The 12,500-nt window shown below is 40.1% G+C and overlaps 1 protein-coding gene across 1 annotated transcript in view; it reads right to left on the bottom strand.

Moving 5' to 3' along the window:
* LOC135090110 (muscle calcium channel subunit alpha-1-like) overlaps positions 1-12,500 on the bottom strand; it is a 248,598-nt gene that overhangs the window by 92,341 nt on the left and 143,757 nt on the right. Inside the window, exons 5-9 of the mRNA XM_063986464.1 lie at positions 7,175-7,280; positions 5,130-5,269; positions 2,768-2,889; positions 1,604-1,756; positions 592-806 (exon numbers count right to left, since the gene is read on the bottom strand). Coding sequence (XP_063842534.1) covers positions 592-806; positions 1,604-1,756; positions 2,768-2,889; positions 5,130-5,269; positions 7,175-7,280 — 736 coding nt within the window. The remainder of the gene's footprint in view (positions 1-591; positions 807-1,603; positions 1,757-2,767; positions 2,890-5,129; positions 5,270-7,174; positions 7,281-12,500) is intronic.

Genomic DNA, 12,500 nt, shown 5'->3' with positions numbered 1-12,500 from the left:
CTGCGGATGGCGCAAAGCAGTGCGCTCTGGTGGCCAAGGGACAAAGTATGCCTCGCACGGGAATTTTAATCGATTTTATGAGTACACATTGATTTTTTATTGATTTTAAGGCTCGGGGAAAAATGTGCCGGATACTTGAACTGCCGGATACTCGAATGCTGGATAAGAGGGATTTTACTGTATATTAATAAGTATCGTTCTATCAATTCTTTCAGCTTCCCTTATTCTCTTATGTTCTGAAGTTCTAATCTTAGTATCAACAACAACAAAGAAAGTTGTAAAGAGTCCCAACACACACATAAGTATCTTTCTATCTCTACAAAGCAAATTAATAACTTCCCACACACAAGATTCCCAACTCACTCATAAGTATCTTTCTATCTACATAATAACAAGAAAGCAAGTCATTAAGTCCCCCAAAAGCTTCCAACACACTCATAAATATCTTTCTATCTCTGGACAATCAATGACAAAGCAAGTTGAAGTCCCCAAAAGTTCCCAACGAACTCACATCTTTCTATCTCTGCCTAATCAACAAAGCAAGCACACCTCCCCCCTCCCCACACACACATAGGGCTCCTACACACTCACATAGTACATCATGTCTGTCCAGCCTTCCATAGTGATGCACTGGAACACGGTGAGCATAGCCAGCCCAAAATTGTCAAAGTTGGTGATGCCATAGTTGGGTCCTTCCCACCCGTCTCGACACACAAAGAACTGCCCGTCAGAATTGAGCATGGAGCAGTTGAATCCACCACCATCAGTGTCATTGTCGCAGGGATGTGGTGATTCCATCCTGCTGCCTGTGGGATGGAACGCAGGAGTGAGGGAGTGGTATGAAGTGGAGCAGGAAGAAAAGGAAGGCTTATGAAAAGGTAAGAGAGGAGGGGAACAAGAGTGAGAAGATCGAGATGAGGGAAAAGAATAAAGAGGAGCAGGAAGAAAAGGAAATCTGAAAAAAAGATACAAGACGAAGAAAACAAGATTGAGGGAGAGGGACAAAATGAAACAAGAAGAAAAGGAACACTGATGAAAAGATGGAAAGGGAGGGAAAACAAGAGAAAGGGAGAGGAACAAAGTAGAACAGAATGAAAAGGAAGACTGAAAAAAAGATAGAAAAGAGGAAAATGAGTGAGAAGATTGAGAGAAGGTAAGGCAGCAGTAACGGACAGCAAAGAGGAGCAGAGAGAAAGGAAAGATCGGGAAATTCTGAGAAAAAAAAAGAGACAAAAAAGAAGAAGAGAAAGAGTATAAGGAAATGAGGGAGGAGAAAGAATAGAAGATAAATGATGGTGACAGATGTTAAATTATAAGTGCCTTGTGTACATCAACTGAACTTTTACAGTTTTCTTATTACCTTATGTTCACTCATTGTTACAGATCACATATTCTATTAGAAAATCACTGTTGTGTTTTTTCCCTTTTTTATGATAGAGGGAAACTGGGCAAGGGCAACAAAAACACAAACACACAAAAAAAAATGCTATCTGAGGTGCCAGTCCCAAAAGAAAAGTCAAAAGGATCATCCAAAACTGAAGGATGTCATGAAGACTCACTATAAACCTCAACTACTACTACTACTACTACTACTATCACTCACCTGTCTCATTATTGTAGCAAGTGAAGTGAAGCTTGCCGGAGAAAAGCTCCAGTCCAACGATGGCGTAGATGATGATGACAAACATAACAAGGAGTGCGATGTTGAGCAGTGGCACCATAGCCTTCAGGATGGAGTTCAGCACAACCTGCAGGCCTGGGGATGAGGAACACAGTGTGGTGATGGTGATGGTGATGGTGATGATGGTGATGGTGGTGGTGATGATGGTGGTGGTGGTGATGGTGATAGTAAGGAGGAGCAGGAAAGTTCATGGAGATATTCTTTGAGGATGAGGAGAAGGGGGGAGGAGAAACATAAAAGATGACAGAAGGAAAAAAATAGTAGAAGACACATGCATCCTTACAGGGCTGTTTGTGGAGAAGGGAGAGGAGGAGGAGGAGGAGGAGGAGGAGGAGGATCAATAGGAGGAGGAGGTGGTTACATGTGGAGATAAATCTTGAGATCACAGCACTGAAGGATGATAAAATGCTAAGGACTGCAATGACAATGAAAATAATGGTGAAGATGATGAGAAGAGATCTATAAATGGCAGTGCATCATGAGGACATGGCACTAAAGAACGACAAAATTTAAAAGGAGTGCCACCATCAAAGCAGTCAAGGCATGGCAGCCACAGACCATACCAATAATGATTTCATGAGTAACAGGTGACAGGTGATAATAAAGTATGACAGGTGCTATATAACACTTAATGGGACCTTAATATAAAGTGGCAAGAAGTACAAAGCCAACATTCTTGCTGACATAAAGTGAAATTGATACTAATACTTGTTATCAGCCATATGTTACTTTGTTTTGGTGCACCTAAATGGCTGGGGTTAGATGGGCACCTGGTGTGCTCTTCATGCAGTAATCTACACTCACTCCCACTGTGCTTTATGTCTTCACTCCATGTCAAATCCTCTAATATGTCAAGTCCAGTAAAAACTGAACATTCAATAAATTCTTGGCAGGTGAGAGGATTTAAGATTGAGGAATACTGCTGCACACACAGAAGGAATGTTGCATGTTACTTGACTGTTCAAGATGAGTGCACACAACCAATATTCTAATGGAGAAAGAAGTTACATCAGTATTACTGCTATAAGTCATGCATGTTATTGGTTTCATGTCTGAGTGGCAGGTGCATGATAGCTGCTGACTCACTGGGTACGCCAGACACCAATCTGAGCGGCCGCAGGACCCTGAAGGCTCGGAGGGCCTTGACATCGAAGTTGGCTTCCCCTCCCTTTCCCTGCATTGTGATGTCCAGGGCACTGCTCACCAACCTGCCGAGAACAAGGCTGTCAGGTGGATGCATGGTACAGAAAAGCAGCAATGCAGGACACTCGAATAATGCGCCAAAACAAAGGACAACTTCAACACAGGTTCTGCCTGACTCAGAGCTGAAGACTAAAGTCAACTGAAATTTAAGATAATATTTTATTTTGTATTCACTCTAGAAACTTATTATTAATTTATCTATACATGTAATTCAACAGTTTATTGATCTGTAGTCTTTCCTTACAATGAAGGACTACTAGATACAATAAACTGATGACAACATAAGAAGATTAGATACAAGAGAGCAAAGACAACAGAATGGTGGCTAAAAGATGGTGAATTCTGGAAAACAGAGATGGAAACATTTTGACAAGGAAGTAATTGATTGATTAGGCTAGGCTTCATTATAATCAGAAGTTTTCTTGAGTTAGCACCAAAAACAATACGAAGTAGCTATATCATGAGGCAAAATTTCAATAACAGGCATAATTCAGTGTAGTAGCAGGTGTCAAGGTCGACCAAACCACTTGAGCCAAATCAATTGTTCTTATTGGCTCAATTGTTAGAGTTGTGCCCTGAGTGTCCTATCACACGTTCAATGCCCAACTGCTCTATCTTTCATACAAGCTTAATTCTTTAAATAAATTTCTCAGTATTTCAAGAGACAAGTTGGGGTCATTCTAGCCATAATTCTTCAAATCAGGAGCAAAGAGGGCACAAAATGAGGGCAGCATCAGGTAGAATATCAGTTGCAGGCACAGTTCAGTACAGGATGGGTTGGGGGAGAAGTGCAAGTATTATGGCATGATGATCGGGGATGACGAAACTCTACTTGTGTCTTGGTTATTATCTCAGCTAAACTGGTAAAGTGTTGAGTACCTTGAGAGTCCTGCCTAGGGTTCAATGTCCCTGTCAACCGTAGCTATAGGTCCAATACTGGTCTTTATTCTTCTATTGTCTGAATCTCACTCCCCTCACATGATGTCTGCCACGAGTAAAATTCCTCCATTCTGTCCTGTCCCTCTTCATTTACTGAGCCTCCATCCATCTCTTACCACACCCTATTGTGCTTTGAACTCTACCCATCTAGGTCATCCTTGGCTTACGTGTGTCTCTTTCCTATCCAGTTCAGCCCATATACATAGTTAATCTCTCAATACAAGCATGTCACTGGTTAAGTGAGTGGTAGCATATATCTACCATGACTATGAATATTAAATCAAGACTGAAAATGTTATATTTGGGCCCCCCCCAAAAAAAAAGTAAAAATATGTTTTTTTGCAATATTTTCAATTTTGGACATTACTCATATTAGTCTTAAAATCAACACAGCTAATATGATATCCTCAAATCATTTATTTATCCATTAAATAGAGTAAAAATAAAATGAAAATAGTTTATGAGGGTATTTAAGGAGAAAACTGGAAATAGGAAGAATGAATGAGTTTCCCAAAACTCTACCCGTTCTCTGTTGGTTTGCGATCTGACCTAAAGGCGGCAGCACTATAGCTTTAGTTAAGGCTTCATGTTCCAAGACTTAAGCTTCCTTGAATGACAACCTCAAACAAAATGCCGTATGTGTTTCAAAACAACAAATGAAGCATTAACCTCACCTACCGTGGAAACTCGTCATTGGCGCTGTTAGAGGTGACAGGCGAAAGCCTGTTACGCCGCCTCCCACGAACAGCAGGTTTGTTTGAAAGTCATCGTACTGAGCTTGCAGAAACTTGTGCAAAAATCAAAGACGCATGACATTCTCTGAGCTACTGCAGCCGTATTAGACTCGTGACCCAATTTTTACATTTACGCAAGGCCAAAGTGTGTCCTTCATTGTATATAAGTTTCGTTGCGTGACACAGAGTTGTTAGTAAGATCACCAAGTAATCATACATATCCGATTCTTTATAATAATCAATATAATGTTTGCTGGGGATATAATATATATATGCATGGGAGAAGGCAAATCAATATGGGATGAATGTGTTCCAGTATTGTGTTTTACACTTCTGAAGTACGAGTCTTGTTCATGTTGTGGTATTACTTGTGCTTCCCGAGTGAGAAGTTTGAGGCAAGGGAGACAGATTATGAAGCGATGTCTCTTCTCTCTGTTTTATATTGGCCATATTCAAATTAAGTATGTTCACCGATTGTATTGCTTTATGTCAACCTACTAGGTGATATAAACGTAAGAAGTGAAAGGAATCACAAGACGGAAGGATGCTGCAGTGCCTCGTGCTTTACTCACCCGATGACCACGATGAGGAAGTCGAGGGTGTTCCACACACTCCGGATGTACGCCCCCGGGTGCAGGATGAACCCGTACGCTATGATCTTCATGAAGCATTCTAGCGTGAAGATCACCATGAAGATGATCTCGATTCGTTCCTGCGGAGATGCACATTATTAGTGAGGCGACAACTGGGCACTAGCCACTGGTTTTGTCTGTGGTCAGTGTGATGGAACGCTGCGCCCTCATGCGAAGTACTTTCAGAGACCACACATACTTAGTTGGGTTATCCTGCATGTTTTTCTCACTGATGCTACAGAATCCTTATCAAACTATCACTAGAACCATAAAAAAATACACTAAGTACACTACAGTCTGTTAAAAAATAATCGATATAAATGCTACCTCGCTATCCCCTCCCCCCCACCCACTCACACACAGACTGTATAATTCTTTGACACTGCTGATGGGTAGGAATGGATATTTTCTTGCTCAGGGTGGACAATAACGCTGGCTATCGATGAAAACTTGCATCCTGAGCGGGGCACGAATCTCGACCAGGCAGGAGACAGGGAAGGGTGCTACCACTGAGCTGGCAACGCATGGAGGGGGCGGCGGGGGGGGGGGGAGGGGGCGCAGTATGGTAGGCTAGTCATTATGAAGGATCGAGGATAAAAGGGACAGAGCGATCCCCTCCACGGTGTTCCCCTTAAAGATTACTGAACTCTTGATTCATTTAGCGGAAGTGACAGTGAGGTTATAAGGCTGGTGTGTTCAGCGCCACCAAGCCTTCCAGACCAACCATCCCTGCACTACACGGCGCCAACAGTGTGTGACGTTACATTTTTTTTTTTTTCTCCAGTCAGTGTCAAGTAATCAGCTGATCAATCTTCAACTATGATCGAACCATGGCCCGCAGATATAAGGCAAGAACTTCACCGATTAGCCATGTCACCTCTTGCCGGGCCACTGCACGGGCATCCTAGGACAGCAAGTGTGTCCCAGTGGCAGGAATGTGAGGTGGTTGAGGAAATTCTGTTGCACTGAACTGAAGTGAATTATGACTGAAGCGCCAGGCCAATAACTGACTACACGTGAACGTAAGGTTCCTATTGTCATGCTTATGGTGAATGAATAATAAAAACGTGACTCAGAGTTGTGTAAGTATTAACTGACTCAAGAGTTCTGAAAACGCAAGTGACGCACTTCGCGTGTGGCTCACAGCTGATTCATGTTTAATTCACACGTGTGGAGTTTCACCAGATCCTGCGTTACGTGTATAATGACCCACTACTGCTCTTTAAAATATATTAATTGTATAACTAGTCAATGGATAATTTTTAAGAGAGGGCGACGAGCATGTCCTGGACACCGCCACTCGCAGCAGTCCCGCACTATAAGAAGTGTTGCATCACAGCATTCTACATATAAGTACCAATATAATGTAAGATTACAGTGGAAAATTTTAGGTTAAGCTAATTGGAAAAAAAAAATAATGGACAATGTTTCATTCAAGGATCTAATTCTCAGCAGCCCGGCGCCCCGCTCACCACAGACCCCTCACTGCACACACCACGAGTACACAGAGTACTCAAGTATTCAACAACTTTGCTAAAAATGAATGCGTGCTTACAGAATGACTCACAAACGACTCTCCTAAAAGTGAGTACAATCATTATGTGCCGCTGCCAAAAGAAGTGATGTCACAAGTCTAGTTATTTTCATGTCTATAAATTGAGCAGAATTAGTATATGAATAGATAAACTGTTTAACGAGTGTGTTAAGCGCTCCCGAACACCAAGGCGAGCTGGGGGGGTGATGGGTGGAGGTAGCTGCCTCATGTCGACTTTTTTCTGAAACATCTTACTTAGATTGACATCACTATTTTGGGCAACGGTATGTGAATAAAGTATGCGTGTGTACACAAAGACTAACTCAGCTTGACGTGCACAACAAGAATACTTCACGAAGACTCATACGTGGCGCCAATTCTGAAACTGTGAAACGATAAACCTGCGGGAGGAGCACCGGCGTGACAACAAGGCCACGGCGGCAGTACTCACCAGTGTGTCGTTGACGGAGTTGGAGTCTGAGTTGGGGTAGGGCGTGTAGACCGCCAACGCCACGCAGTTGGCGAAGATGGTCACCAGGATAAACCACTCGAAGGGCCTGGTAGAGAGTTAAGGAAAAGCCGACCATGCAGGTGTTGGTGGCTCGATGGTTAAGTAGTGAGGTAGTTGTTATGTTGCCACATGTTTGAATCCCGCTTGGTCTTTGAGTGTGTGTGTGTGTGTGTGTGTGTGTGTGTGTGTGTGTGTGATTTTGCAGTTGTTCGCATTGCTATGATGAAACACATTACGGTTTGTATTAATCGTCATTGTCATCTTTAGTAATATTTCTGAAATTGTGATATTTAATCTTTCTATTGTTTTTCGTTCATGTAATACACTGTGGTAAAAAAAAAAAATATCTATCTACTTGTGTGTGCTGGGAGAGATTTTAAGACTCGACCTTATGTATGTATTCAGTTACAGTATACAGAGCTTGGGCTATATTAGTGTAATCATTATTTCATCGTATCTATATTTATCAGGTCTTTCCTTCATTTGATTGACATTCCTTTTCCTATGTGTGTGTGTGTGTGTGTGTGTGTGTGTGTGTGTGGTTGTCCATGATGTATTGCAGCTGAATGATAACCTTTAGATGTAGAAATATGCAAGTCTTGTTTCAGAGTTAGAAAACCACTTCACTGTGTAAATGTTTCATTGCAGTTTGATTTAGGAAATATACACGAATTGAAGTCAGGGAACTATTTACCCATCAGTGTGTGTGTGTGTGTGTGTGTGTGTGTGTGTTGCTTGCAGGTTTCGAACGTGAATGAAGCAGACGAATGAACCAATGAACCGGTGCTTACTGGAATGTAAAATGTTGACAAAATTTAAAGAAAAAAATTAAAGTAAAAAATTAATAAGGAAAATATGTCAGACTTGTCAAAATTAATATCATGTCTTATGAAGTGATATGATGCTGTTGACTACTACTGATCTCTCTCTCTCTCTCTCTCTCTCTCTCTCTCTCTCTCTCTCTCTCTCTCTCTCATCAAACGAAAGTCAATAGTATCTATAAATATCTACGTCTTTATTATCCTTTTACGAGAGAGAGATGGAGAGAGAGAGAGAGAGAGAGAGAGAGAGAGAGAGAGAGAGAGAGAGAGAGAGAGAGAGAGAGAGAGAGAGAGAGAGAGAGAGAGAGAGAGCAAGGAGATTAGACAAAGCTTTTAGTGAGCGTTATAAGAGACAGCAGGAGGCGGAGGGAAGGAGGGAGGAAAGGTGCTCTCTCTCTCTCTCTCTCTCTCTCTCTCTCTCTCTCTCTCGCCTAAAGGCCCTCTGCTTGTATTTTGATGGAAATATGACCTTTAAGTGAACCCACGGAGAGAGAGAGAGAGAGAGAGAGAGAGAGAGAGAGAGAGAGAGAGAGAGAGAGAGAGAGAGAGAGAGAGAGAGAGAGAGAGAGAGAGAGAGAGAGAGAGAGAGAGAGAATTACGTTTCCATAGCAACCAGAACCTAGAATGCGTCCTCCATCTCTTAACCAAATCTTTCCATACATTCTCTCTCTCTCTCTCTCTCTCTCTCTCTCTCTCTCTCTCTCTCTCTCTCTCTCTCTCTCTCTCTGTCATTCACGCGCCCGTCAGCTTCCCCATTCACACATATATTAGCCGACCAATCCCCTCGCCTCCTCCCTTTACAATCTTTTCCGCCATCTAATCACATGTGGTCTCCTCGCGCCGTTAACACCAAATTTTGCATGGGAGGGGAAAGGTCGTTAGGTCTCCCATCCTCCCACGCAGTCTCCGTGCCTTCCTTCTTGGTAATATTGCAGTAAAAATATTCTTCGTATAATCTCGACCTCATATTCTTGGTTGGGTCTTCTTGGCGTTCTTCTTTTCGGTGGATCGTTGACTTCGTTTTCATTGATGTTGTTGTTTTCTTTTTTTTTTTTCTGGTAAAAAAAATATCTTGGTATAGTATCGACTTAATTATGTAGTTATTATTAATATTGCTCGTTGTGGTTTGGTTAGGGTGAGTTCATTCTTCTTCCTCCTCCTCATCTCCTCTTCCTCCTCCTTTTTCCCTTTTTTTTTTTTCTCTTTATGTTTCATATAGGGTCGCTGATCCTCACTAGTCTTCCTCAAAGGGCTCTCTCTCTCTCTCTCTCTCTCTCTCTCTCTCTCTCTCTCTCTCTCTCTCTCTCTCTCTCTCTCTCTCTCTCAGCCTGTCTCGTCTCCTTCTGTCCGTATTCATATCTATTATTCTGCTCACAAACTATTCATTTCTTCCACTGAGCCCATATAAAGTCATTCTCATTTCCTGCATCTTCTTTGTCACCGCTTCAACTTTGGTTATTTTCTTGTACGTCATTCCTCACTCTGTCTGTTCTCGGTATTCACAACATCCGTCTAGACATCCTCGTCTCCGTGACGCTCAAATCTCTGGTTCCGTATTTTGAAACACTTTTGACTCTCGGCACAACTATTTCCAAAGGTCAGAGAATATCAGTCTGTTTTTCAGGGGTGTTTTTCCTATCGGTGATGTAGAATACTTGTTCAACTACCACTGGAATCATGAAACACCCTTGAAACTCATCAGAACTGTTTCCAAAGGCCACACAGATTATCAGTTGGTTTTTCATGTTTTTTTTTTTCCAGTAGAGATGTAGACTCCTCGCTAATCTATCAATGGAATCATGAAACGCCCTTGACACTCTTCATAACTGTTTCTAGACGACACAGAGATGATCAATTGGGTTTTCATGAGTGTTTTACAGATTGGTGATGCAGAATCCTTGTTGAACTATCACTGGAATCATGAAATACTCTTGAAAACACCGATAATTTCTACTAAATGCTCAAACTAGTCGGGATAAGACGCTGAAACCCTTGAAAATTCAGTCTCAATTTCTACACTTCCTCAACAGGCCACGTCTCTTCACTAAATCAATGTCGGTTGCACTGACTTTATCTTCGCCATATTCGTTGCAGTTGTTGAGAAAGTGATTTAGTTTTGAATAAGTGTCTGTCAGATGCTAAAATTTTTAAAAGTGATGTGATATACTTAACTACTAATCTGCTGTATTCATTGCTACTTTTATTCTATATTATATGTAAATTTCTAGTTTATATTTGATACAATTTTCTTATCCACTGTAGGTATGAAAGTAAAATAAAACATGAAAATAAAACAGTGATGCAATATTCTTATTGCTATTATTTTTTTCCATATTGCACGTTAATTTCTGATTTATACATGATGCAGTTTTCTTTTCCATTGTAAGTATGAAAATAGAATAAAAACAAGAATAAATAACTGATGCGATACGCTTCTTATTCCTATTATTTTTCTATATTGTACGTTAATTTCTGATCTACATAAGATGCAGTTTTTTTCGTCCACTGTAGGTATGAAAATAAGATAAAAATACAAATACAGAAGAAAAAAGTACACGCCTTCACCAACGCCACCATAAATATGAAATCTGGCGAACAATCCCCGTAGACTCACGCCCCTGGGAAATCTTAGGGACCTTAGCAAAAATTATTATCCTAGGTTCGCATACACATCAGGATCCGCCTCACCGCCTTATCAATTGTTACTCAGCTCAATCCACACTTTGCCTCAAAATGTCACTGAATTCCCTTGATGACTTTTTTAAATACCTTACGAACACACAGGCAGACAAAAAAATCGGGGTTTACGTAAGAATTGGTAAAGAAATAGAATGTTTATTATAAAAAAAAAAAAAAATGTAATTTTTTTTTTATGAGAGATTTGCTTCAGAGCGTGGAAAAAAAGAACGGGTAGCTAGAAAGATGACCAAAATAGAAAGAATAGTGGAAAAGGAAAATGATGATGAGGAGGAAAAAAAAAAATGTAAGAACGGGAAAAAAAATGTTTATCATAAAAAATCTTGAACTTTTCCTTTTTATGAGAAATTTACTTGACAACGTGAAAAAAAAAGAAACTACAAAGATGACCAAAACAGAAAGAATACTGGAAAGGAAAAGGAAGAGGAGGAAAAAAAAAAAAACGTAACGGAGAAAAAAAAAATGTTTATCGCCAAAAATTTGTGAACTTTTTTTTTTTATGAAAAATTTGTTTGACAACGTGAATAAAAAGAACGGAAAGCTGCAAAGAATACCAACATAAAAAAAAAATACTGGAAAAGGAGATGGAAGATGAGGAGGAAAAGAACAAAATCGTAAGAACCGAGGAAAAAAATGAATGTTTATCATAAAAAAATCAACACACTTTTCTCCCTTCTTTTATGGGAGCTTTGCCTGAGAACGTGAACAGAAGAACAGGAAGCAACTCATAATAGCAAAATAAAAAGGAAAGAATGCTGGAAGAAAAGTCAGAGGAGAAACAGGAGGAAACGAAGAACATAAGACCGGAAAAAAAATAAAAAAAAATTAATATTTATCACCAAAAATCAATGCACTTTTTTCTTTCTTTCCTACGAAATGAAGAACAAGAAACTACACAGAATATCAAAATGGAATGCTGGAGGAGGAGGAGGAGGAGGAGGAGGAGGAAAAGAAGAACGTAAAAACACGGAAAGAAAAAATAAATTGAATGTTTATCGCTTGGGAACATGAAAAGAAGAACACGAAGTTACAAAGACAGAATAACAAAATAGTGAGGAAAGCATACTGGAAGAGGAGGAGGAGGAGGAGGAGGATAATACAGGTATCTGGTGAAGCGTCCTGGCAGTGGCTTATACGAATTTATAGCCGTCCTGGGAGCGCTAACATCGGGTGAGTGTCGGAAGATTGACTCCGAGGGGCGGGGGAGTGTCGCGTCCCTGCCAGACCCGCCCTCCCGCCCCTATTACCCAGCCTCACAAAAACATCTCTTTATATCTTCTCCTTTCCTTTTCTCTTCTATTTTTCTTGTTATTTTCTGTACATTTCTATTTCCTACCTTTTCTTTTCTTGCTTTTATTCTTTTTTGTATATTTTTCATCTCATTTAGATTTTTTCCCCTCCATCCAGTTTCCTTGTTATTTTGTTTGTTTTTCTTATTTTTTTCCTTTCTTCTTATTCTTGTTACTTTCTCTTTATATATATATATATATATATATATATATATATATATATATATATATATATATATATATATATATATATATATATATATTTTTTTTTTCCTTTTTTCCTATTCCGTTTGTATATTTTCCATCTCGTTACATCTTCTTTCCTATTCACTTTGTCTTCTGTTTATTTTCCGTCTCTATCTTCTTTCTTTTTTTCTTCATGCTCGTTATTTCCTGCATGTTTTCTATCACTTTATTATCTTATTTCGTTTTCTTTCCTATTCTCCTTCTTATTTTCTG

This window comes from Scylla paramamosain, chromosome 34 (assembly GCF_035594125.1).
Source record: "Scylla paramamosain isolate STU-SP2022 chromosome 34, ASM3559412v1, whole genome shotgun sequence".
Classification (NCBI taxonomy): domain Eukaryota; kingdom Metazoa; phylum Arthropoda; class Malacostraca; order Decapoda; family Portunidae; genus Scylla; species Scylla paramamosain.
The sequence above is the reverse complement of the archived record's forward strand: the minus strand, read 5'-3'. Positions and strand labels throughout refer to the sequence as shown.